Genomic DNA, 22,871 nt, shown 5'->3' with positions numbered 1-22,871 from the left:
GACATGTTTTCTGAATTTTGCCTCTAGGCCTTCAGGGGGGAGGGGAGTTTCTTTAGGCATTTTGGGAGACAGATGCCTTGGGGAGAATGCAAAGGGGAAATATTAATAGTGCAGTTTAGGTTATATTCTGCAGATGTGTGACAGACTGCCAGATGCTGGCATACAAATGAGACCGTGCCATTCACCCTTAAAGCAGCCATATGTAAAATAATCATTGTCATCATGAGAATGATGATAAGTGATATCTATATAGTTCTTTTCAACCAGACCACCCTAAGCACTGAGCCTCTCATCACTGAAGTATAGCCACCTCTAGGGTAGGAAGCGGCCATCTTTCAAAACAGCTTCAGAAAAATATCAGCCACCAGGCAAGTCTCATTTCCACAACGCCCCTTATTCACAAAGGAGACAGAAGAAACATGGTTCAGGATAGCATAATGTGGGATTCCCAAAGCATAGTGTGGCTACTACTGGGAGTGGTAAGCAACATGCTTCTAAGCAATACATAGACTTTTTTGGTTTTTACATTGATGTATTTATTTAATGAATGTCAAAAAACACAACCATCATATCCTATAATTTCACAGATATTCAATATCTATTTAGATTACAAAGTAAGTATATGTAAAGTATTGAGTAAATAGTGAGACAAGTGATCTGGAGATATGGTTAGAAAAAAGTCATGACTTCCTGCGACTGGCGTTTGGTGTGACTTTGGCATTATGGTTGAGAACTCAGTCTTTAGAATCCAACAAGTGACAGAGTTCTCACCCAGCCCTACCACTTTCTGGCTGTATAAGCTTTAACATGTTTCTTAATTTATCCAAGCCTCCATTTCTCTATTTTGTCATCTGTAGAAAGCAGCTCTATCAAAGAGGATTATGAGAATGAAATGCATACACACACACACACACACACACACACACACATATACATGCACACATTTAGGGCAGTACCTTGCTAAGCCAATGCTCAGTAAACAGGACTACCACAATCACGATAATTATGGAGAGAAACAAGGAAACTAGAAAAGTTGAACATTAGAATGGTAGCTTTTATTCTGCTAAATTTATTATCTGGATCATCTTTTCAATTCTAGACTCTTCCTTTGGCTCTGCAGTTGGGTGTCCTTTGCAAGATGTCGCCCTCTACTTACTAGATGTTTGCAGGAACTCTGAGGTCTAGGGCCTTGTGTTTAGCACCAGATCAGAGCAAGGCATTGCTAAACCTCATAATACCTTGTCATGAATTCTCTCCCTTCTATCCGTAGCCAGTCTGTCCTTGTCTTGTGTAACAGGTTCTCACATAAACAGTCAAGCTTTGGTCTTAATAGGCTAACTACATCAGGACCGTAATAAGTCATTAATAGATTAGTAGTTTTCTAGGACAAGAGACAATAGCAATAAATGAAAATTTATATTAAAAGGTGTTGCTTCTTTATGAAAACTATGGTATACCTAGAATCCTTTGAACTCTTTTCTTAGGACTAAGAATGAATTGACCTGAGTTCTTACCTTGTCCAACATGGGATCTATTAAATAGACCCATAACAAGTAAAAATAAAGACTAGCCCTCAACAACGATAAATTGAGCACCTAGTTTGTGCCAGGCAAGAAAATGAGAAAAAACAAATTTGCCACTTTCAGAGTAATGTTCATCAAATATACTGAGTATATAATTACAAACTGAGATAATTTCTGTGAAGATAGGGAATATGGTTCTATGAATGCATTTTTTAAAATCCTGCTATAGACCAGGGAAGGCTTTGCTGAAGAATTGATTAAGATCTGAAAGAGGAAGAGTATGAGCTAACTTGGCAAAGAGGTGTGGAGAAAGGTATTCAGTGTGTACAGAGGTCCTGTGGCAGGAGAGAGTATGACGTGTTGGAGGAACTCTAAGGCGGCCACTATTTTTGAAGCCCAGAGAGTGAAGTGGAGCATGGCATAAGCAAGGCTGGGAATGGTAGCAGAAGCTTCACCTTTCAGAAGTCCAGTCTCTGAACATGAGACAGAGGAATTATCTGGGAGAAGCCAACTGGACTCTAGGGATATTTCAACTTTGACCTTGGTCCTAACAACCCTGTACAGCAGCTTCATTTTATTTGTCAACCAAGCTGAGGCCCTGTTAGAGTCAATTCCCTAATTAAGGGACCACATAACCTCTACTCTTGGCTTCCAGGTTCTAGCACTCATTACTAACATGGACAGCAGCTTCCTTTTAATTCAGTGGGATTCTGCCAGGCAGGCTTCCAGGGGAGCTGTGGGGTCTAGTACAAGTTTCTCCCCTCTTGTTGCTTCAGTGGCTTTCACCCTGCCCAATACATATTTAATATGACACCATGTGTCTCTTTGTCAGTCTCCTCATATTGAGCCTAGGAATTGGCAAACACTCCATGAATATTTACACATTGGCTTTTTTTTTAAGCTCTTAAGAGAGGAATATCCCTTGGAGTCCTCTTTGGAGATTTCCAGTGTCTCATCATCAAGCAACATGTCCTTTCAGCTAATAAGATCTTTATGCTTCATAATCATTGCTTAATATCCAAAGATTAAATTTAGACCATGGAAAGAAAAAAAGACCTCAAAGCAACTCATGTCCCTAAAAGGAAATCAAACTCATCAAACAAATATGCTGTGTTCACACAAAGATATTACTATTTTCTACCTTCTGTATCGGCAGACTTTAAGTGGGATATGAAAAGCCTCAGCTGCTTTTGAATGTGGGTACTTTACCCTGGTAAACATAGATTCCACTCTTCAACTTGGCCAATGTTTATAATACTCAGCCCTGCAGAAAAGCGTCCTACTTGGCTCTCCTATCCTCAATTGGCTTAGACAGGAATTGGGGAAATATGCATGTCAGTATTAGCAAAATCAGCAGCAATGGGACAGAGGCATATGAAAGTCACCTCATAAAGGCAATGCATATAAACCCTATCCTTGGAGAAATATGTGTTTCCTTCAGAAGGAGGAATATTCACACCAGTGTAAAACTACTTAATAAATTATCTTTTCCATTATCTTGTTTGATAATCAAAATTCTTAGAGGCTGATAGGGTTATACCCATTTATAGGCAAAGAAATAGGAACCCAGAGAGAGAAAATGAGTTTCCCAAATTGTCTTAGCAAAATGGGAATAGAATCAAAACTGAATCCCAATCTCTGGGCCCCATTTTGTTACCATCACAATGTTTTTCACAATATTATCTTGAACTTTACCCATCGAGATGAGGTTCCTGGTCTCCCAACTCTCTCAAAGATGATTTTAAGCCAGGAAAACTGCTCATTTTTAATGCTTTTTGCTTTCTTTGTTTAATAATATGTATTCATTGTAGAGATTTGGGGAAAATGAAATGACCAATAATCTCACTACCAATTTTGCTGTCTATACATTGGATTTGCATCACAGTTTTAACTTAATGCTAGCTAATTCAACAATGTGGGTTCAGGGGAAAATAAAAGAAATTTAAAGAGCCAAAAACAATTTAAAACTCCTGATTTACCCAAGAATCTTTCTTCTTCTTTTTTTTTTTTTTTTTTTTTTTTTGCAACTTTCCTAAGGAAAGAAGTTCAGGTTCCTAATCCACTTTTTTTTGCATTAGGACATTCCTTTTATTGATATTATTTTTAATACAAATCATACATTAATACAAGTTATTTTTTGGTAAATTACTTTAGCAATAAACGATTCACCTCTTACTCTGCTAAAAGGTTAGAACAGGGGTTGGCAAACTATGCTCCCAGACCAAATTTATCCCGAAGTGTTTTTGTAAGTAAAGTTTTACTGGAACACAACCACACCCTTTCAGTTACATATTATCTGTGGCTGCTTTCCTGCTGCAACTGCAAAGTTGAATAGTTGTGACAAAGGCCCAAAAGGCTGAAAATATATTTGCTACGTGATCCTTATGGAAGCTCGCCTACGTTAGGATATGGACTCTCACACTTTTCTATTCATTTATACATCAGGCATATTCACAGATTATTTTATTTTGTATATAGTTGGGATTATACCATATGCATTTTTCTTTTTAAAACAATCTTTTATTTCCACAGGCTTTGGGGAACAGCTGATATTTGGTTACATGAGTAAGGTCTTTAGTGGTGATTTACGACATTTTGGTGCACCCATCTCCTGAGCGGTATACACTGACCCCAATTTGTCGTCTTTTATCCCTCACCTCCTTCCCACCCTTTCCCCCTGAGTCCCCAAAGTCCATTGTGTCATTCTTATGCCTTTGCATCCTCATAGCTTAGCTTCCACTTATGAGTGGGAACATACAACGCCAAGAACCTTCCTTCTATTCAATCTAGGACTTATAGAAACATAATTTCCCTCTCCCTTTCCTGCTTTTACTGCTTAGTAGTTATCACTGCCTAATATACTGTGTATTACACTCATTTATCTTGTTTATTGACTGTTCCCTACTAGAATATAGGCTCCATGGATCAGGGGATTTGGGGTCTGCTTTGGTCGCTACTGTATCTCCTGCACCCAGAAGAGTACTGTCAGGGTGTAGATTCTTTGGAAACACTTGTAGAATAAATGAAGAAATAAATGAGTGAAAATGGGCCCTTCTCTCTCTTTCTCTCTGTCTTTCTGTCTCTGTGTGTGTGTGTGTGTGTGTGTGTGTGTGTGTGTGTGTAATTTATGTGGTCGTAGTCAGACTGTATATACTTTGTACCTAAGTTTTCTTACCCAAAATAATACACATGTTAAGTATGGAACGTATCCTAAGTTTTTGTTTTATTTTTCAATATAGGGTCTCGCTCTGTTACTCAGGCTGGAGTGCAGTGGCACGATTACCACTCACTGCAGCTTCAACCTCCCAGGCTCAATCAATCCTCCTGCCTCAGCCTCCCCAGTAGCTGGGACTACAGGTGCATGCCACCACACCTGGCTAATTTTTGGTATGTTTGGTAGAGATAGGGTTTCACCATGTTGCCCAGGCTGGTCTGAAATTCCCGGGCTCAAATGATCCACCCCCCTTGGCCTCCCAACTTGTTGGGATTACAGGCGTGAGCCACCATGCCTGGCCCTAAGATTTTTTCCTGCCTGAAATACAACTTCATTAAAAGAAAATGTGGAAATAGTACTGATCATTGAAATCAAAAGAAAAACCATTCATAAACCAACCCTGATAGAACTATCACTAATGTTTTGGTGTCTTCCCATTTAGCTCATCATTTTCAGAGTATAAGTTTTAAATGACATCATCATACTATCGTTAGAATTTTGTGCACTATGGTTTTTACAGACTTGGAAATTTCACTGCAAAAACAATGTAAGGAGATATATAAAAATTCATCTAATCACTTCCTTATTCTGTATATTTATTTCAGTTGTCAATATTTTTCTAATATAACACTGGACTTTTGTTTTCATAAAAAGCTTTCTCTAAACTTGGGATTAGGAAATGATATTTGAATGGCCCCCATGCTACCTCTTACCATCCTGCCATGACCCTCTCCATTCCCTCATCCCACTGCTGATGAACCATTTATGGCTCTGGCTTCTCATTTGTTTGAAGTGGATCCCTTAAGGAGTGACCTCCTGGTGTCTTCAATTATTATTTTAAATGATGCCTCAGGCCACTGCCTGGCACAGCGGTGCCCTCACCTTCCCCTCTTCTGCCTTCCAAGCATGGAGATCAGCTGCCAAGCTGGCTGTGCCCCCTCCTGTCCTCAGAGCTGCCTCCAGAGTCCCAGCAGAGAGCCAGATTAACCCCTTTTGTTAGCAGATGTAATTTGCCTGGGCTCAGCATTAATAAGAAATGCCGTAAGCGGTCAGGTCAAGAAGAACAGATCTGTCAAGCCCCAGGGTTAATTTAATAGCAATCTGTTGGCTGTCGGGGTTGTATATTAGCCATGAATTCAATGCTCTGTTTTGCTTTTGCCATCTAGTTATTTGGGACAACGGGGACATAATTTGGATAGAGAGCTCTAAAGGATTAAAAAAAAAAAAAGAAAATTGACTGTCAAAATGCATCATTCCATTTTCAAGATTACACATGGAGCCACGCGTTGCTCATCTTCTTTCTCCTTCCCTCCCAACATGAAGGGCAAAATTACATATGCTGAAAACATGGATTGCCCTTTAGAGCCGTGCAGGGGAAAATGCCCGGGTTTCTAGAGGATACAGATGTCAAATATCCTCTCCCATCATCACCATAAGTCATTTAATTTTTAGCAACTAGACTTCTCTCAAATGTTTCTAGAACTCACCAAATCCTCCAACAGGTAAAAATCCAAACAATCCCTTGTCAGGATTTTGTCCCAAATTCTGCTTCAAAAAAAACAAAATCTTAGAGCACATAAAAATTCTGGTTCTGGAAAATTCAGTCAGCAAAGTGGTAGGTAAATTAAGAGAGCACAAGCCTAAAGCCAGAAGAGATGGGGCTGCTCTCTCAGATTAGCTGGGGGTCTTTTCAAGGGAACCAAAATTGTCACATTTTGGCCAGCTTTGTGAGGCCATTCCTCAAAGGAGGCAGAGGGGCATGGTGAGAAAGAACCCAGGCTCCAGAGTCAGACAAGCTTGGGTTCAAATCCCAGCTCTGCCCACTGTGTCACATAACCTCAAGCAATGTATCTGAGTTCCCTCGGCTGTAAAATGGAGCTGTTAATAGTTCTGCCCTCATAAGACTGAGACGAGGGGCAAGGGGGACAACACATGGAAAGTGTTAGCACAGGGCAGACCTGGCCCCTGATCAGCATTAGCTACTGGCCATATCTTTCTCTTAAATTCAGAGTGATTAAAAAGAGGGATAATCGTGGTTTATTCCTGGAACCCCTTTGAGTCAAACTAACCAAGCCCTCTACTCAAAAAGGAAGACTGAGACCTGCTGGGGGTAGGAAGCCAAAGGCTTGGGGATGAGGGCTGGGAGGTGGGTAGGCTTGGAAGGTCCAGTGAGAGAAGGAAAGATCCAGAGATGGCAGCTCTAGGCAGATATTGTGGGCACAGCCCCACTGGCGTCCTTGATGGCGGAGGATGTTCCTGGTTTCATAGACATGTTTAGGCACTTTGTTTTTGCACATTCTGACTTTGGGGCTTTATTTTTAGGTGGGAAAAAATAACTGTAGCTGTAGCACCTCCCCCTCCCACACAGCGAAGATCCCTTCCAGTTCAGCTTGTTTTTAGAGCTATACTGGTAGGGGTTGAGAAAGCTGACACCAGATTTTCTTTCCCTATTTTGAGAAAAGAGAAACATGTTCACTGGCACCGTGGGGTATCAAGGCTTGCTCTGGAGGATGAAGAAATCTAACAGCAGCTGAACGCTAACCTCTGTTTACCCAATGCCATGTCATGGCCATAGAGCCCAGGGCATGGGTCAGTGGCTGAGAGAGCACCAGAGCTGCAGTCTAGAGCCTCCTTCTGAGGGGCACAGGCTCCTGCTCCAAAGCATGTGGTGCTAACTGCAATCATATTTATAACTCTGGCAGAAGTTGAGTTGAAAGGTAGTATTTTGTGAAGCCAGGAGACCCACATGCCCCGGAGACCCAAGTAATATTTGCATCTGTGTTTGGTGGGAGAAATTGTAGTAACATGCTAGCTCAGTCTCAAGCCAATTTTAGAAAGAACCCAACAGGGTTTATAAGAGATCATAAATGGGAAAGAGGCACAACCAAATACAAAGCCATTGTTGCAACAAATTGCATGTTGAAATGTTGTAGCAGGAGCATAGGTGATGTTTGATCATAGATATTACTTTGTTAGGGCTAGCGGGACTAAAAATATCAGTGCATTTTTTTGTACCACATCTAAACTCTAAGGAGGGGACTATGCTACTAGGTTAATGAAAAACATGCAAGACTTTCATCCATCTCAGTCTAATGGGGCAGTTATATCAAGTTATTGCTTGTTGATTCAATACATTGTTGTCCAAAATGTGGTGCATAATCTCCTGGTACACTCATTTGTAACTATTTTATATATTATATAAAATATAATATATATAATATATATAAAATATATATTATATATACACACAAATGCAATATATAATATATTGATCTTTATGCATGTTACTTAAAGTATAGCTACCTTATTAAACCCATGATTTTATGAATATTGGGTTACTGTTTAGATAAAGCTAAGTAAAGAAAACAGTGAATCAATTTAAAGTTGATCTGAAAGAAAAATGTCAAGTAAAACGTACTACCTGATGATGCACAGATAGGGCAAAAATCACAAAGGTGGCTCACAAGTGGGAAACATCTAGGAAAAGTGGGAGTCCTGTTGGTCAGCTTCACTGTGTAGCAGCATCCACATCACAAGGCTCGTTCTTTGCAGGATGTTGCTGGGTCCTCAGACAGTGCCTCGGCCCCTCTGTGTCCTGATCCCCCAAGCTCTGAGTGGAGGTGTGAAGAGATCTGTACAAACCCACTCCTTCACTCATGCCAGACATCCTACAGAAGGGGGTTGTTTTCATTGAGTCACCTTCATAAATAAAAGGGTAAATGTTTCATTCCAATATACAAGGATATAGTCTTTAAAAAACAGAGGTATAATTCTTGATCAGAAAGGGAAATACTGAGAAGAAAAAACCCAGATGATAAAACTAAGGATATTTTCCATGGGACCCTAAAAATTTCCAACTAGATGGCTTCTTTCTGATACTTAAAAACTCCCTCACAAGCTGAAAAGCAGATCACAACTTACAGAGACTAGAAGTCTTATATATCATACATGAGAGAAATGTTGCATAATTATGAAAGAGCACAGACTTTGCACCTGGGATGAAATCCTAGTGTTGTCATTTAGCCATGTGACTTGAGGCAAGTTACTTTATGCACTTGGAGCATCCGTTTCCACCCCTGAAAAAATGAGGATAAGGAAAATGCTGATATGTAGAGTTCTTGTAAGGATTAAATGAGATAAAGTACATGATATGCTTTGCACAGTGAATGGCCTATAGCTAGTGCTAAATTATTGGTGGCAGCTATTATTATTATCGTCAACATATTATAAAGAAGGGCTTAGGGATTTCATGAAAGAGAGTGTGCACTCTATTATTATAGATATCACTTACCAGCCAAGAATCCAGTTAAGGAATCAGACAAAATGAATTATTTGGTTATAATAGGACTAGTACCTTAATCATTATTATAAAATGAGAAGCAAAATCTTTGCAACTTGGTACATTTTAGCCTGATTGCACAAGCAGTTAACTTTAGTCATGAGTGGATGTCTTTTACATGTTTTTAGAGGATAAAACACAAATGAGGAGTCAAGAGACCTGAGTTCTAATGCTGCCTCTGACTACTGGGTAACCCTGGGCTGTTAAAGTTCCTGAGGCTCATCTGCCTGGGACAAGTTTATGATGAGGATCCAGCATGTGCATAGCAAATCTTGACATATTACACTAATGTAAGATGGTGCCATTGCTAATTCTACCCTTCCCCAAGTTCCTGCCTCCTTCTCCTGGTTTCTTCCTTGACTCGTCTGTGCCAGATATCGTGGACATTAAGCCAGCCAACATGGAGGAGCTCACGGAGGTGATCACAGCAGCCGAGTTCCACCCCCATCATTGCAACACCTTCGTGTACAGCAGCAGCAAAGGGACAATCCGGCTGTGTGACATGCGGGCATCTGCCCTGTGTGACAGGCACACCAAGTGTGAGTAGCAGCTGAAGGGAGGTGGGGGGACATGGCCACTGGCTCCAACATGCAGGGGGAGGGCCTGGAAGCTTATGATCTCCCTTTCTACACCAGACACACTAGGAGTAAAGAAACTACAAGTGGGAGTCAGCTCCGTATTTTATATTTCAGTAAAGATGAACATTCACGTTCGATTCCAAAACATCCAGAGATGAAAATAAATAAGACATGACCTTCATCAGAAAAGGGTTTAAATAACAGTGTGATGTGATCCAAATTATGTGTTAAGGAAATCATGCTTGCTGCCATGGGGAGAATGACTTTGAGGAATAGCAGGGAGACCGGTTAGGAGACCATTGAAGGGTGGCCTAGACAAAGAAGTGAGTGGAAATTGAGAGGGTAGATGGGTTCTGGACACATCTTTTTTTTTTTTTTTTTTTTTTTTTTAATCCATGTAACCTGCACAGTACTGCACAGATCTTGGCAATAAAGTTAACAGGACTTGCTGAACTGCGTGGGAGGCTGAGAACATAAAAGGCATCTAGAACAGCAGCTGGGGAAAGGAACTGGTGGCTTCTTGGAGAGATTGTGACTATAGGATGCCAGAGCCACGTCGTAATGACCATGGTTTTTAAAACCCGAATTTTTTTCATCAAAGTCAGTGAACGGCCATAATAGTAACCAGAGGAGTAATATGATCAGAATTAGTTGTTAGGGAAATTGTTCAGACAGAAGGCAGAAGGATAAACATTAAATTCTGGCTGAGAGAACAAAGAAACAAGGAGACAGGTTAGGAAGCCACTATAATATAGATAAGCACTTCTTAACAGTACACCATTGAATCTTGTGCTACCTAGTTTTTTGTTTCGGGGAAGGGGCTGTCCTGTACATTGTAGGATGTTTAGCAGCATCTGTGGCCTTACCCACTAGATGCAAATAACACAAGCTCAGTTATGATAACCAAAAATGTCTCCAGACATTGTGAAATATCCTCTTGGCAAAAACATTACTCCCGGTTGACAACCACTGATCTAAACTACAATTCATTCAGTCACAGATACAGCATGATATTCTTGTATCTACAATATATCTGTTACAATAAAGAACTCTGAGTGGTACAGTGGAAAGGTAAGACTTATTTCCTATGCTCAAGTAATTTAAAATTTGGCTAATGAGGCAAGATGCACCCAAGAAGCATTTCAGGAACAATGTATAAGGCAGTTCAGTTTTAATACTCAAGTGAATGGTGGAGATGATTATGGGTTAGGTCATTCAGAGGGGGTTTAGATGTTCGAAACAGACCTCACAGGGAAGGCAGAGGCTGAGTAGATGACTGTTGAAGTACAAGTAGGATTTGGTTAGGTGGGAAACAGAAAGAAGAGTATTGTTGGCAGCAAGCACAGAATGGGCAAAATTCTGAAGTTACTAAAGTAATGGAACTTTTGAAGAATGTTAAATAAAAAGTGTCAGGCTTGGGGGAAAGGGGAATCTTGGGTTAATGAGGTTAAATAGGGATAATGGTTTATATCAGGTTGATCCTTGAAGATCAGATTCCAAAGTTTATGCTGTCATGTATTCATGCATTCAGTGAGTACTTATTTTATACCCAGAGTCTGGTTCCCATAGTATCCAGTCCTTCTTAAGCTGTTCTACCAAACACAGTTGTGGTGGGGCCAAGCCATGAGCCCTGCTGCCATGGAAGGAGGGCACAGAGAGGAATCCTGTTCCCCCTGTGTGCTCTGGGTTGGCCCAACCTACCAGCAAAGGTAAAACAGCACATGCCTGGCAGAGACCGGCGACCCTGGGGGAGGTGCTGACCACAACAGATTTTCTTTGAAGCCTTACTTTTCTTTCTAAAATTTCATGTGAGTTTTACATTTCACCCCCATATAATATCTATTTTCACTTTAATAATTACATTTCTATCCCCCATTCTCAAATTTTAAACAAAGTTGATGTTTCTAAAAGATGTAACATTTATCATATGGTTTCCTATACTTTCTAGTATATCCCATATCCTCCCCTCTTCCTAACCCGCAAGGATATACACAGGTACCCTACTTGGAGAAGCACAGTTTCTAGTATGTGGGAAGTAATTTGAGATCATTTAGCTAGACAGCAGATTTAATAATAATTGTGTTTTGTGGAAGGTTAACACAGTGGTCATGTGAAGAAAGGTACGAAAGTTAGAAGGTTTTGCTTTAGTCTCAATGCGAGGATAGTTTGGAACCTAAAGAATGGTGGCTATAGAAATCCAAAGAAAGAGAAGGGGGAAAATGAACATTTTCTTTTAAAATAACTATGGGTGTCATAAATGATGTTAGTGACATTAAAGGTTGGCATTCATCTTACATGAATGTGATATGAATTGTTCAATGTCATTCCCCTCTAGATAGTAAACTCCTTGAGGATGAGAACTGAATCTGATTTGGTCACATTATATGACCCCCTGACGTATAAGCAGGGGTCAGGAAATATTTAATAAATGTGTGCCTAAGGGTAGACATAAAAAACAAGTAGGAATGGGGATGGATGGAAAGTCTCTAACTCCCTCCCAGAGACAGTGAAGGGTTGGGATTCAGTGCAGGACATGCTGTGGGTGAGGTGACATGAACTGTCTAAGGAAGCAGGGTCTCTCTGGTGAGTGAAGGCAGAACTGGGCTTTCTGGGCCACCAACCCAGGAAGGAGGCCAGGGATGGCACAGGAAGCCCTGGCATCCCCATAGCCCGGTGTGACTGACACTAGCCTCGGCTTTGGAGTCAGACAGATCCATGTGCGTTCTGGATGTTGGGGAATCAACTGACTGGGAAGCTTGATGAACCCTGAACACAAGATAGAAAAAGGGCAAGGCCTTAGAAGCTTTCAAAACTAGAATGGTAAATAACTAAGTGATACTAGGCTTAATACCTGGATGATGAAATAAACTGCACACAAAAAAAACCCATGACACACATTTACCTATGTAATAAACCTGCACATGAACCTCTGAACTTGAAAGTTAAAAAAAAAAACAAAAAAACTTGAGTGATTTAGAGTAAAAAAAAAAAAAAAAAAACTTGAGTGATTTAGAGTAGATGCTTTGGAATCAGAACTCGGCTCTGACACTCAGTACCTGCAAGACCTCAAGCAAGTTACTTAATTCTTTTGAGTCCCAGATTCCTCATCTGAAAGTAGAAATATTAAGGACAGCGTCATAGGGCAGGTTGTTCGCAAGAACTAAATTTCATGTGTGTGAGATCCTAGCCCTCCCTCTGCCAGGCACAAAGGAGTCAATAAATGACGGCAGCAGTTATCACAACTATTCACCCAGGATTCTCCCGGTTCCAGGCCTGCAGATGCAAGATGTTCGAAACCCCAACCCTCTTGCCAGATATAGGAGGCCTCATTATTCATTTATTTAATCAATATTTGTTAATCACATACTTTATGTCAGGTACTGTATCAGACTCTGGAGACACAAGGGTGAGCAAAAACAGACCTGGTTTCCTCCCTCTTAGAGCTCACTGTCTGTATTAGGGTTCTCTAGACAAACAGAACCAGTAGGGTATGTGTGTGTAAGTAAAAAGATTTATCATAAAGAATTAGATCATATGGTTATGAAGGCTGACAAGTCCCAAGCTCTGCAGCCATGAAGCTGAAGACCCACGAGAGCTGATGGTGGTGTTCTAGTCTAAAAGCCATCAGATACCGGGCGCGGTGGCTCACACACGTAATCCCAGCACTTTGGGAGGCTGAGGCGGGTGGATTACCTGAGGTTGGGAGTTTGAGAGCAGCCTGGGCAATGTGGTGAAACCCCGTCTCTACTAAAAATACAAATATTAGCCAGGTGTGGTGGCACACACCTGTAATCCCCGTTACTCGGGAGGCTGAGGCAGAAGCATCACTTGAACCTGGGAGGCGTAGGTTGCAGTGAGCTGAGATCGCCCCACTGCACCCCAGTCTCAGCGACAGAGCAAGACTGTATCTCAAAAAAATAAATAAATAAAGCCCTCAGGCTGAAGACCCAGGAAAAATCAGTGTTTCAATTCAGGTCCGGAAGCAAGGGGAGAAAAAAACAATGTTCCAGCTCGAAGGCAGTCAGGCAGAGGAGTTCTCTGTCCCTTGCAGGAGGGTCAGTGTTTTTATTCTCTTCAGGCCTTCAGCTGATGAGATGAGGCCCACCGACAGTAGGCAGTACAATCTCCTTTACTCAGTCTATTAATGTAAATGTTAAACTATTCCAAAAACACCTTTACAAAAACACCCAGAATTTCTAGCCAAATATCTGGGCACCTCATGGCCCAGTCAATCTGATGTATAACATTAACCACACTGTCTAAGGAGAGAAGATGTATTAGTTAGAGAATAGAAATAAATATAGTATCACAGCTGCAATACATGTATAAGAGAGAGGCATGTGCTGGTACAAGTAGGGGTGATGAGGGCTCGACAAGGCAGTGGCTGCTGAGCTGAGACTTAAGGATGGAGAATTGGATGGGGAGAGCCCAGGGAAGAATCATGCAGTCATACAGAAGCAGGAAGCCGGTCAAGCCACACACCCAGGGAGCCCCACAACTGCTTCTCCCTCCAGCCTCAGCCCCACACAGCCCCAGAGAAGCAAAGCCCTGGTGACCATCCTGAAGGAGGTGGAGGAGCCAGCTACTGGCCTTCAGGCCTCTGCCCAGCCCTGTCCTCCCACTCCCTATTCCAACACCAACAGAGTTCTGAATTGCAAGCTGCCAGCCTACTAATCTAATTAAGACGCAAATGAAATTCATTTTCCCGACTCCTCCAAAGTACCAACCTTCTTCAGCGCACATCTCCCTTTGTTCAGCTGCTGTGGCTACGGGCCCCAGCTCCTGCCAGCTGGGAGAACAAGTTGAATCTGACCCCTAGCCTGACATTTCATATTGATTTTTTCCATCCTCCTCAAACGGCAGCCTGCAGTCGACCGCAGTTCAGCTGAGGTGTGCGATCGGAATTGAGACAGTTCATCAGAGTTCAAAATGAAAAGCAACATTGGCTTTCGGAGATGAGCACTGAGAAGGAGGGTATTTAATAACCATCAGCATTTAATCAAACTGCCGAGGAGAACCGTGTTATCAGAGCTGCATTTATTAATTTCCATATGTCCCTCACTCTGCATACTCAGCGGGGGTTGGAAGGGATGATTCTTTTTCTCCCTCGCCTATTTTTTTCTACCACTTCTGGCGGTAGTGACAAGGGTTGTGTTTGCAGTTTAGATGCCTGAAACAATAGGGTGCTGATGGTGGCAGCACTTAGCTAGAGTGGATTATGCTTTTCCCTTTCCATGCATGAGTATCGGGGTCTGGGTGAAGAAACTGGCCAGGTGTAATGGACACCAACCTGGGGAATGAAAGGAATTAAGCCTGAACTCCTTTCCAATGTTCCCCATAAATCTGGTCTCTGCTAACCTCTCCAGGCTCAGCTCCCTGTAGCCTGGCCACACTGGCTTGCTTCCTGCACCTCCATACATCCAGTCCCTTCCCACCTCTGGGCGCTTTGCACACGCTCTTCTGCCTGGAATGCTCTCCCACCACATACCCTACCTGTCTGGCCTGTACTGACTTTTTAAGTTTCTGAGAAAATGTCACTACTTAAGAGTTAACTCCTCTGTCCACCCCATCTGCACCTACCATCTCTCGATCTCATCACTCTATTTTATTTCTTTATTTCTTTCATAGCCTCCATTATAGTTGTTTGCTTTACTTAGTCTCTGTCTTGCTGACTGAAATACAATCTTTATGAAGACAGGGACTTTATCTCAGTAATTACTGAATTTGTACAATATTTATATAGCACCTGGTGGGACTTCATAGAACATCTGTGGTGGAAAGGCAGGCAGATAGGAAAAGACAAGTGAAAAAAGGCACATTAGTTTACCAGGGCTGCTGCAACAAAGTACCATGGACTGCACTGCTTAAACAATTCAACTATTTTTTCAAAGTTCTGGAGGCTGGAAGCCCAAGATGAAGTGTTGGCAGGGTTGGTTTCTTCTGAGGGCTGTGAAAGAAGGATAAATTCTACACTGCTCTCCTTGGCTTGATGATGGCTGTCTTCTCCCTGTGTCTTTACATCACCTTCCATCTGTGTCTGTGTCCAAAATTCCTCTTCTTATGAGGACGCCAGTCCTATTAGATCAAGGCCCACTCTGTCGACCTTATTTTAAGTACCTGTTGAAAGGCTCTATCTCCAAATACAGTTGTATTTTGCAGTACTGGGAGTTAGGACTTCAATATATGAATGGGGTGGCGAGGCGGGGGGACACAACTCAGCCAGGAAAGACATAAAAGTCATCAAGAACACAAGCCCTGGAGCCAGCAGTTCCAGATATTGTTTCTGGGCCTCATTGCCGCCAGATGCCTGGGCAGGTGCTGATGCTGACACCTTCCTCCAGGAGGTAAGAGTGCAAAGAGGTCATGGACACAGGGCTCTTGCACAGCCCCTGACACATTTGAAGCACACAATGAGCATAACTTTTATTAAAGGTAGGAGAGAAACTAGATAAAGGACCAAAGGTCCAGGATGATAGAAACCTGTGCATTGGGTCTCGACAGTTTCACCAGGCAGGGTTGTCCAATGTGTGTTAGGACAGTGATGCCTGGAGGCTTTCATGTGGTGCTAGAACACTTTCTTTCTGAACAAAGGGGACTTTAATTGATTTTAGAGGCATTGAGGTACCTGATTTCTATTGAAAAGCCAATCTTGAAGGGAGAGGTTCCCCAATAAGTAGGGTGTGGTTTAGCAGCATAAAAGCAAGTGAAGTCCTCAAGTGGGACTGGGAATGGAAAAAGGGATACCTTGAAAGGTCTCAGAGACTTGACTTGCCAAAGACCTGGGGACACAAAGGTGTAGCAAGTGGAGAAATGCTTATGAATGTTAAAGCTGCATACGAAATGACAATCTCGCCATGAATGCAGCAAGGTCAGGATAAGTATATGTGGGCAAAGACAAGCAGAGGCTGTATGAAAGGGATGAGGTCAGGGGCCATGAAATGTGGGCATTTTTCTTATTTTCTAGATTCCCTCCAAGGTTGTTGTTTTACTTCTATAACTTGAAGAAAGTTGATGAATGACCGAAGAGCCCCACTGGGCGCCTTACCTCCAGGGTAGAGACAGCAGAAAACATCAAAACTCCCTGCTCATCCCAGCAGCCCCTGTCATAGGTACTGGGATGAGGCAAGGCAGTGAGGAGCCCAGCATGATGTTCCCTGTAAGCACAGCCCAGGATATTTTTGTTTTGTTTCTTCCCTCTGTCAAACCAAGCTGACAGTAGTGAGTTAATTCAGGGACTGGGTCAAAACAGAGGAGGAAAATCAACATAGTTGAGCAGCCACTATCAGCTTGTATCCATGGCCTAACTGGCGATCTTGAACAGGTTACCTAACCTCTGTGCTTCAACTTACTCACCTATAAAATATGGGTAGTGGAAGTGCTTACCTTATAGGGTGCTTGTGAGGATTAAATAACACCCATGGAGCCTTAGAATGATGCCTGGTGCATAGTATAAGCATCGTGTTATGGTTGGAGTGAAGATATTATCTTGCTTTCCTACCACATGTGTCTTTTAAGAGAGGGAGCAGGAAGAGCAGCAGCAATCATAAAACTAGTAATGTCAACAGCCTGATTCACAGCTAACTTCCATGACATTTTACTGTGTCCAGGAAGTAAGCCAAGTATACATGCATGAGCTCATTTAATCTTCATAACAACCCTATGAAGTACATACTGCCATTATTCACATCCTAGAGATGAGGCAACTAGCTAAAAGGGGGAAAGATACACTTATGGCTACCAAGGAGCAAGTGGTGAAGTTAAGGTTTGCGCCAGACCACCTGTAGCTCTTCAAGAAAACACCAAAAACCACTTATTCAACTAAGATTGGTTAAACACCTGCTGGTTTCTGCCTTTAGGGAGCATACCTTCTTGTGGGGCAGGATGAAAGAGAACATACAAATGTACAAATAAACAAGGTCATTTCAGACATGATAAAAAAAAAAAAAGGCTGTAAGAAAATTAGCAGGGTCAGGAAGTAGTGGTATGTGGCAAAGCCTTTAAATTGAGACCTGTTATCAGAGGGATCCAAAGAGAAAGCCAACATCTAAGTGTGAAGGCCCTAACAGAGGAGCAACCTTGTGTGTTCAAAGAATAGAAAAAAAGATCAGTGGATGAATACAAGTAGGCTAGGGACAGTGCAGAAAGTGAGGCCACGGCCAGGCATGGTGGCTCATGCCTGTGATCCCAGCACTTTGGGAGGCTGAGGCAGGTGGATTGCTTGAGGCCAGGAGTTCCAGACCAGCCTAGCCAACATAGTGAAACCCCATCTCTACTGAAAATACAAAAATTATCTGGGTGTGGTGGTGCACACCTGTAATCCCAGCTACTCAGGAAGCTGAGGTAGGAGAATCACTTGAACCTGGGAGGCATAGGTTGCAGTGAGCCAAGATTGTGCCACTGCACTCCAGCCTGGGCGACAGAGAGAGACAGAGAGGAGAGAGAGACAGAGGAAAGAGAGAGAGAAAAGAAAGGAAGGAAAGGAAAAGAAAGGAAAAGAAAAGGGGAGGCAAGGAGGAAGAGAGGGAGGGAGGGAGGGAGGGAGGGAGGAAGACAGGGAGGGAGAAAGGGAGGGAGGGGAAAAGGAAAGTGAGGCCAGAGAGGTAGGCTGGGGCCAGATCATGGAGAGCTTTATGGGCCAGAGCAGAGCACTTGGATTTCACTGTAAGTGAGATGGGAAGCCATGAGATCGTGCTAAGAAGGAAGTGAATACTGTTTATGACCTTAAAAGAGTTCTCAGACAAGGGGTGCCAGGCCTGGAAAGCAGAGAGACCATTTAGAGGTTGTTGCCACAGTCTGGAGGAGACATGATAATGGCTCTGACCAGGGTGGGCACAGTGAAGTGGTGGTAAGTGGGCAGATTCAGGATCCCCTTAGGAGGTGAGGCTAAGAGAACTTGCTGAGAGATTGGCAGTGGAGAGGTGATGGAAAAGGGAAAATCTAAGATAACTCATAGGTTTGGTGCTTGAGTGACTGTATGGTGCCATATACTGAAATGAGGAGACTGGGGAAGGAACAGTTTTGGCATGGAAAGACCAAGCATTCTCTTTTGGATGTGTCCAGATTGGAGATGTCTGTGATTCATCCAATTAGAGAAGTCTGGCAGACAATTAGATAACATGAGTCTGGAAGTCTGGGGAGAGGTCTGAGCTGGAGGTATAAATTTAGGAATCATGAGCATGTCATGGCTATTTTAAGCCATGGGATGGGATAATGTCAATTAGGGCAGAAGGTATGGTTAGAGAATAACTAAGGGCCCAGGAATGAGGCAAAGGCCACACCGACATTTACCAATGGGGTAGGGGAAAGAAAGAGGTGGCTTTTTATGGATGATCAAGTATGAGCTGCCAGGGAAGTGAGCAGAAAACCAACACATGTAAGCTGAGAGAAGACAGTGATTTAGAAATACATTAGGATCAACTATGTCAAATGCTTCTGAGAGGGCAAGAAGGATGAGACGGGGGAAGTGATCATAGGATGTGGGCTCATGGAAGTCTTTGTCCATTAATTAGTTAAAGTAAAAGCAGTTAGCACACTGCCTGACACATAGTAGGTTCCCAGTACACATTTGCTGAATGCAATCAATCGTGTGTGTGTAATGGCACAGGGTAGGTTCTGCAGTAGCATCTTAATTCCATTGTGGTTTGGGCAGACCTTCCTTCTTCCTCACCTGCCCCTTGAGCTTCCATCTTGTTGAGAGGGAATGTCTAGTGCTGGGGAATTGCAGAAGCTGAATCTGGCCAGGGAAGGTCTTGAGGGCCAGGGCGAGGAGCCAGGGTTCCCCTCAGCAGTAGCGATGGAGCTGCCCTGCAGCACCAATCCCTTGCACTGGCTCTACCAGCAAGTTCGCTGCCTGTAGACACTCTGTTCTAGCAGCAAGGCCCTTCTGCACCGGCAAGTCTGCAACCCAAGGATTGGCCACAGAAATCCCCTCCTTCAGATGACCTCAAAGCAGCCTTCCTGTCCAGGGGCAGTCTGACTTTTTCATGCTGAGGGGCAAATGGCATAAGCACTTTAGACCTTAAAATCTGAGATGTTAGGCCAGACGCAGTGGCTTATGCCTATAATCCCAGCACTTTAGGAGGCCGAGGGGGGCAGATCACTTTAAGTCAGGAGTTCGAGACCAGCCTGGCCAATAAGGTATTTTAATACCTTAACCCTGTCTCTACTAAAAATATAAAAATTAGCTGGGCATGGTAGCGCACACCTGTCACCCCACTACTCAGGAGGCTGAGGCAGGAGAATCGCTTGAGCCTAGGAGGTGGAGGTTGCAGTGAGCTGAGATTGTGCCACTGCACTCCAGCCTGGGCAACAGAACGAGACTCCATCTCAAAAAAAAAAAAAAAAATCTGAGATATTTCTGTGAACAGTGTAGTCATTGGAGAAAAAGCCCAAGTTCCAACGAGAAGAGGGCAAAGTTTGATGTCCAGTCCAACTATCCAAATCAGAAATTTCATTGTCTTCCAGGTGGGTGTAGTAGAGCGGGAGGGTGCTATTTTTGAACATTTCTGTATCTCATTTAATTCTCACAACAACCCATGAAGATTGGTATTAGTACCTCTAATTTACAGAGGCGGCACAGAGAGGTGAGGAAACTTGCCCCAAATCACAGTGGAGGACCTAAGATTTGAACCCATGTCGGTCTGCTTCCAGAAGATTTATTCCTTTCCTGGGCATCTGACAGGATAGAGAGCATGATGTTTTTCTAAAATCCAGAAGGATAATTTTCACAAGAGTCCATTTTATACAATCCCCATTTGGCTGGATTCCCCAGCCTGACGATTTTCAACTACAGAATTAATTCTGCCATTACACAGAACATAAAATCCACTCTCATTCTTCACCCTCATCTGCAAACTTAATTGCCAAGCCCTGGTAAGTAAGCCGCTAGAGCTCCCTAATAAACCTGTGGCTCATTCCCCAGGTCTCTGATGGAATGTGTCCAAAGACATCAGCTAAGACAGCAACTGCAATGAATCTTAAAGCCCCTGAGATTTGGCACATCTTCCAAAAGGGGTTCAGTATTGATCTGGGGTATAATTAACAGTATTTATTTCAGAGGAGCTTGGTTAGGTTAAAAAGACAAGGTCCTTTATTAAAATGCTTTTGCCTGATGACAGGATTGCAAACACACACACACACACACTCCCCACTCTGGAGAAAAGCCAAAAGCCTTGCTGCATGGAGCAGAATCCACTGATACCACCACCACCCCCACCTCACCCCCATGTCTGAAGCTGCTCTATCCCATTCAAGCTTAGCAGCAATTAACAGAGCAGGCAGTGCCCAAGCCATCGAGTAAAAATAGAATCCCTTCCCCCTTCTTCCATCCTCATTTCCATTTTTGATTAATTTAACCAGTTCTGTCAATTAGTCATCCTGGAGAATACAGTTGAGTGGATTTTGCTAAGAACCAGAAGGCTTATTAATTTTGGAAGTGAGTGTTATTCATTAGTAGTTAACACCTTCCCAAGTCTTGCCCTCTCCCTCACTTGGGGTCTTGAATGAGAAAGCAGTGAAGGCCAAAACTGCCTCACATACATGGCTGCAGCCCCTAAGACATGCAGAATGGGAAAGATTGGGGTTATAGATGGCTCTGGCCTTGGGACATCCTAGGCCAGCTTACCTGTCATCGTGCCCTGTAACAAGCTGTAACTAGCAAAGCAGCCACAGGCACCTGGCAGCATCCTGAATTCTAGGTTCAGGAGAACCCAGTCAAGGAAATGTCCAGAAATATTTTCCCCAGAAAGAGACATTGGCCTGTTAGAGTCTAGGGAGGGTGCTGGCCTCCTCTTCTCTGTATTTTGCCTATAAAAACCAAAAATTATCTTCCATTTTTTCAATTTGTAAATATGTTGCAACTTTTAAAATCTAAGTCTGTGTTTTATGACCATTTTTCCATTTGTAGTGCCAAGGAATTAATCTTTTAACATTCACACAAGTATCATAACAAGGTGGGAATTTTATTATACAATTGTTATGTATAATAGATCTTCTAACAGCTATTTTTTCCCTCCACAGAGAAATCAAAGTGTACCTCTTTCTCTTTGTATTAGCTTCCTATGGCTGTTGTAACAAATTCTCACAAATGTAGTGGCTTAAAACAACACTAACTTATCATGCAGTTCTGCAGGTTAGAAGTCTGACATTCGTCTCACTGTCTAAAATCAAGATTTTGATCAAGTTGTGTTTCCTGCTAGAGGCTCTGGGGGGGACTGTTTCCTCACTTTCTTCAGCTTTCAGAGGTTGCCCACGTTCCATGGCTAATGGCCCCTTCCTCCATTGTCAAAGCCAGCAGCAGGGAGATGAATCCTTCTTACATCACATCTCTCTCTCTCTGTCTCTCCTGTCTCTCTCAAGGACCTTTGTGATTACAGTGGGCCCACCTGGGTAATCCAAGATACTCTCCCCACCTTAAGGTCAGGTGATTAGTGCCATAATTCTATCCACAATCTTTATTCCATTTTGCCATGTAAGCTAAGATATTCCCAGGTTCCAGGCATTAGGATTTTGACATCCTTGGGGAGCCATCATTCTTCAAGTTTCAGTTAAGGCATATTCCTCCAGGAAGACTTCCTGGACCCAAATAGGATTAAATGCCCTCTCTCAGAGCACTTAAACCATACGTTTAATTACCTCTTTCTATGTTGGTCTCTCTCACAGATGGGACCATTATTATGGCTAGACTCTTTTCTCAAACCCCCTTACCACTTAGGACAGTGAAAGTGCTAAAGAAATGCTTTTAGAGGTAAAACAACCGTAGTCATTCAATCTGATAAATTTGCATCTGATAATTCTCTTTACACAGATGTAAAAGCTAACACTAAAGAGTAGTTGACTCACTGCTCATTTCTAGCATTAAGAATACATTACACACACACACACACACGTAATAATAAAATACCTACCTTGTTATATTTAACTTATGTTTAAATTTTTATTATTATACTTTAAGTTCTAGGGTATATGTGCACAACGTGCAGGTTTGTTACATATGTATACATGTGCCATGTTGGTGTGCTGCTCCCATTAACTCGTCATTTACATTAGGTACATCTCCTAATGCTATCCCTCCCCTCTACCCCCTCCCCACAATAGGACCCAGTGTGTGATGCTCCCCTTCCTGTGTCCAAGTGATCCCATTGTTCAGTTCCCACCTATGAGTGAGAACATGCGGTGTTTGGTTTTCTGTTCTTGCGATAGTTTGCTGAGAATGATGG

The 22,871-nt window shown here is 42.6% G+C and overlaps 1 protein-coding gene across 9 annotated transcripts in view; it reads left to right on the top strand.

The window, feature by feature from the left end:
- Nucleotides 1–22,871, top strand: part of PPP2R2B (protein phosphatase 2, regulatory subunit B, beta) — a 516,438-nt gene that overhangs the window by 455,204 nt on the left and 38,363 nt on the right. For all 9 annotated transcript variants that reach the window (XM_012001547.1, XM_012001545.1, XM_012001551.1 and 6 more), the window contains one exon: nt 9,451–9,615. In XM_012001547.1, the coding sequence (XP_011856937.1) occupies nt 9,451–9,615 (165 nt within the window). The remainder of the gene's footprint in view (nt 1–9,450; nt 9,616–22,871) is intronic.

Source organism: Mandrillus leucophaeus, unplaced genomic scaffold, assembly GCF_000951045.1.
Source record: "Mandrillus leucophaeus isolate KB7577 unplaced genomic scaffold, Mleu.le_1.0 Scaffold663, whole genome shotgun sequence".
NCBI classification, from domain to species: domain Eukaryota; kingdom Metazoa; phylum Chordata; class Mammalia; order Primates; family Cercopithecidae; genus Mandrillus; species Mandrillus leucophaeus.
Note: the sequence above shows the minus strand (reverse complement) of the source record. Positions and strands in the feature narration are given on the sequence as shown.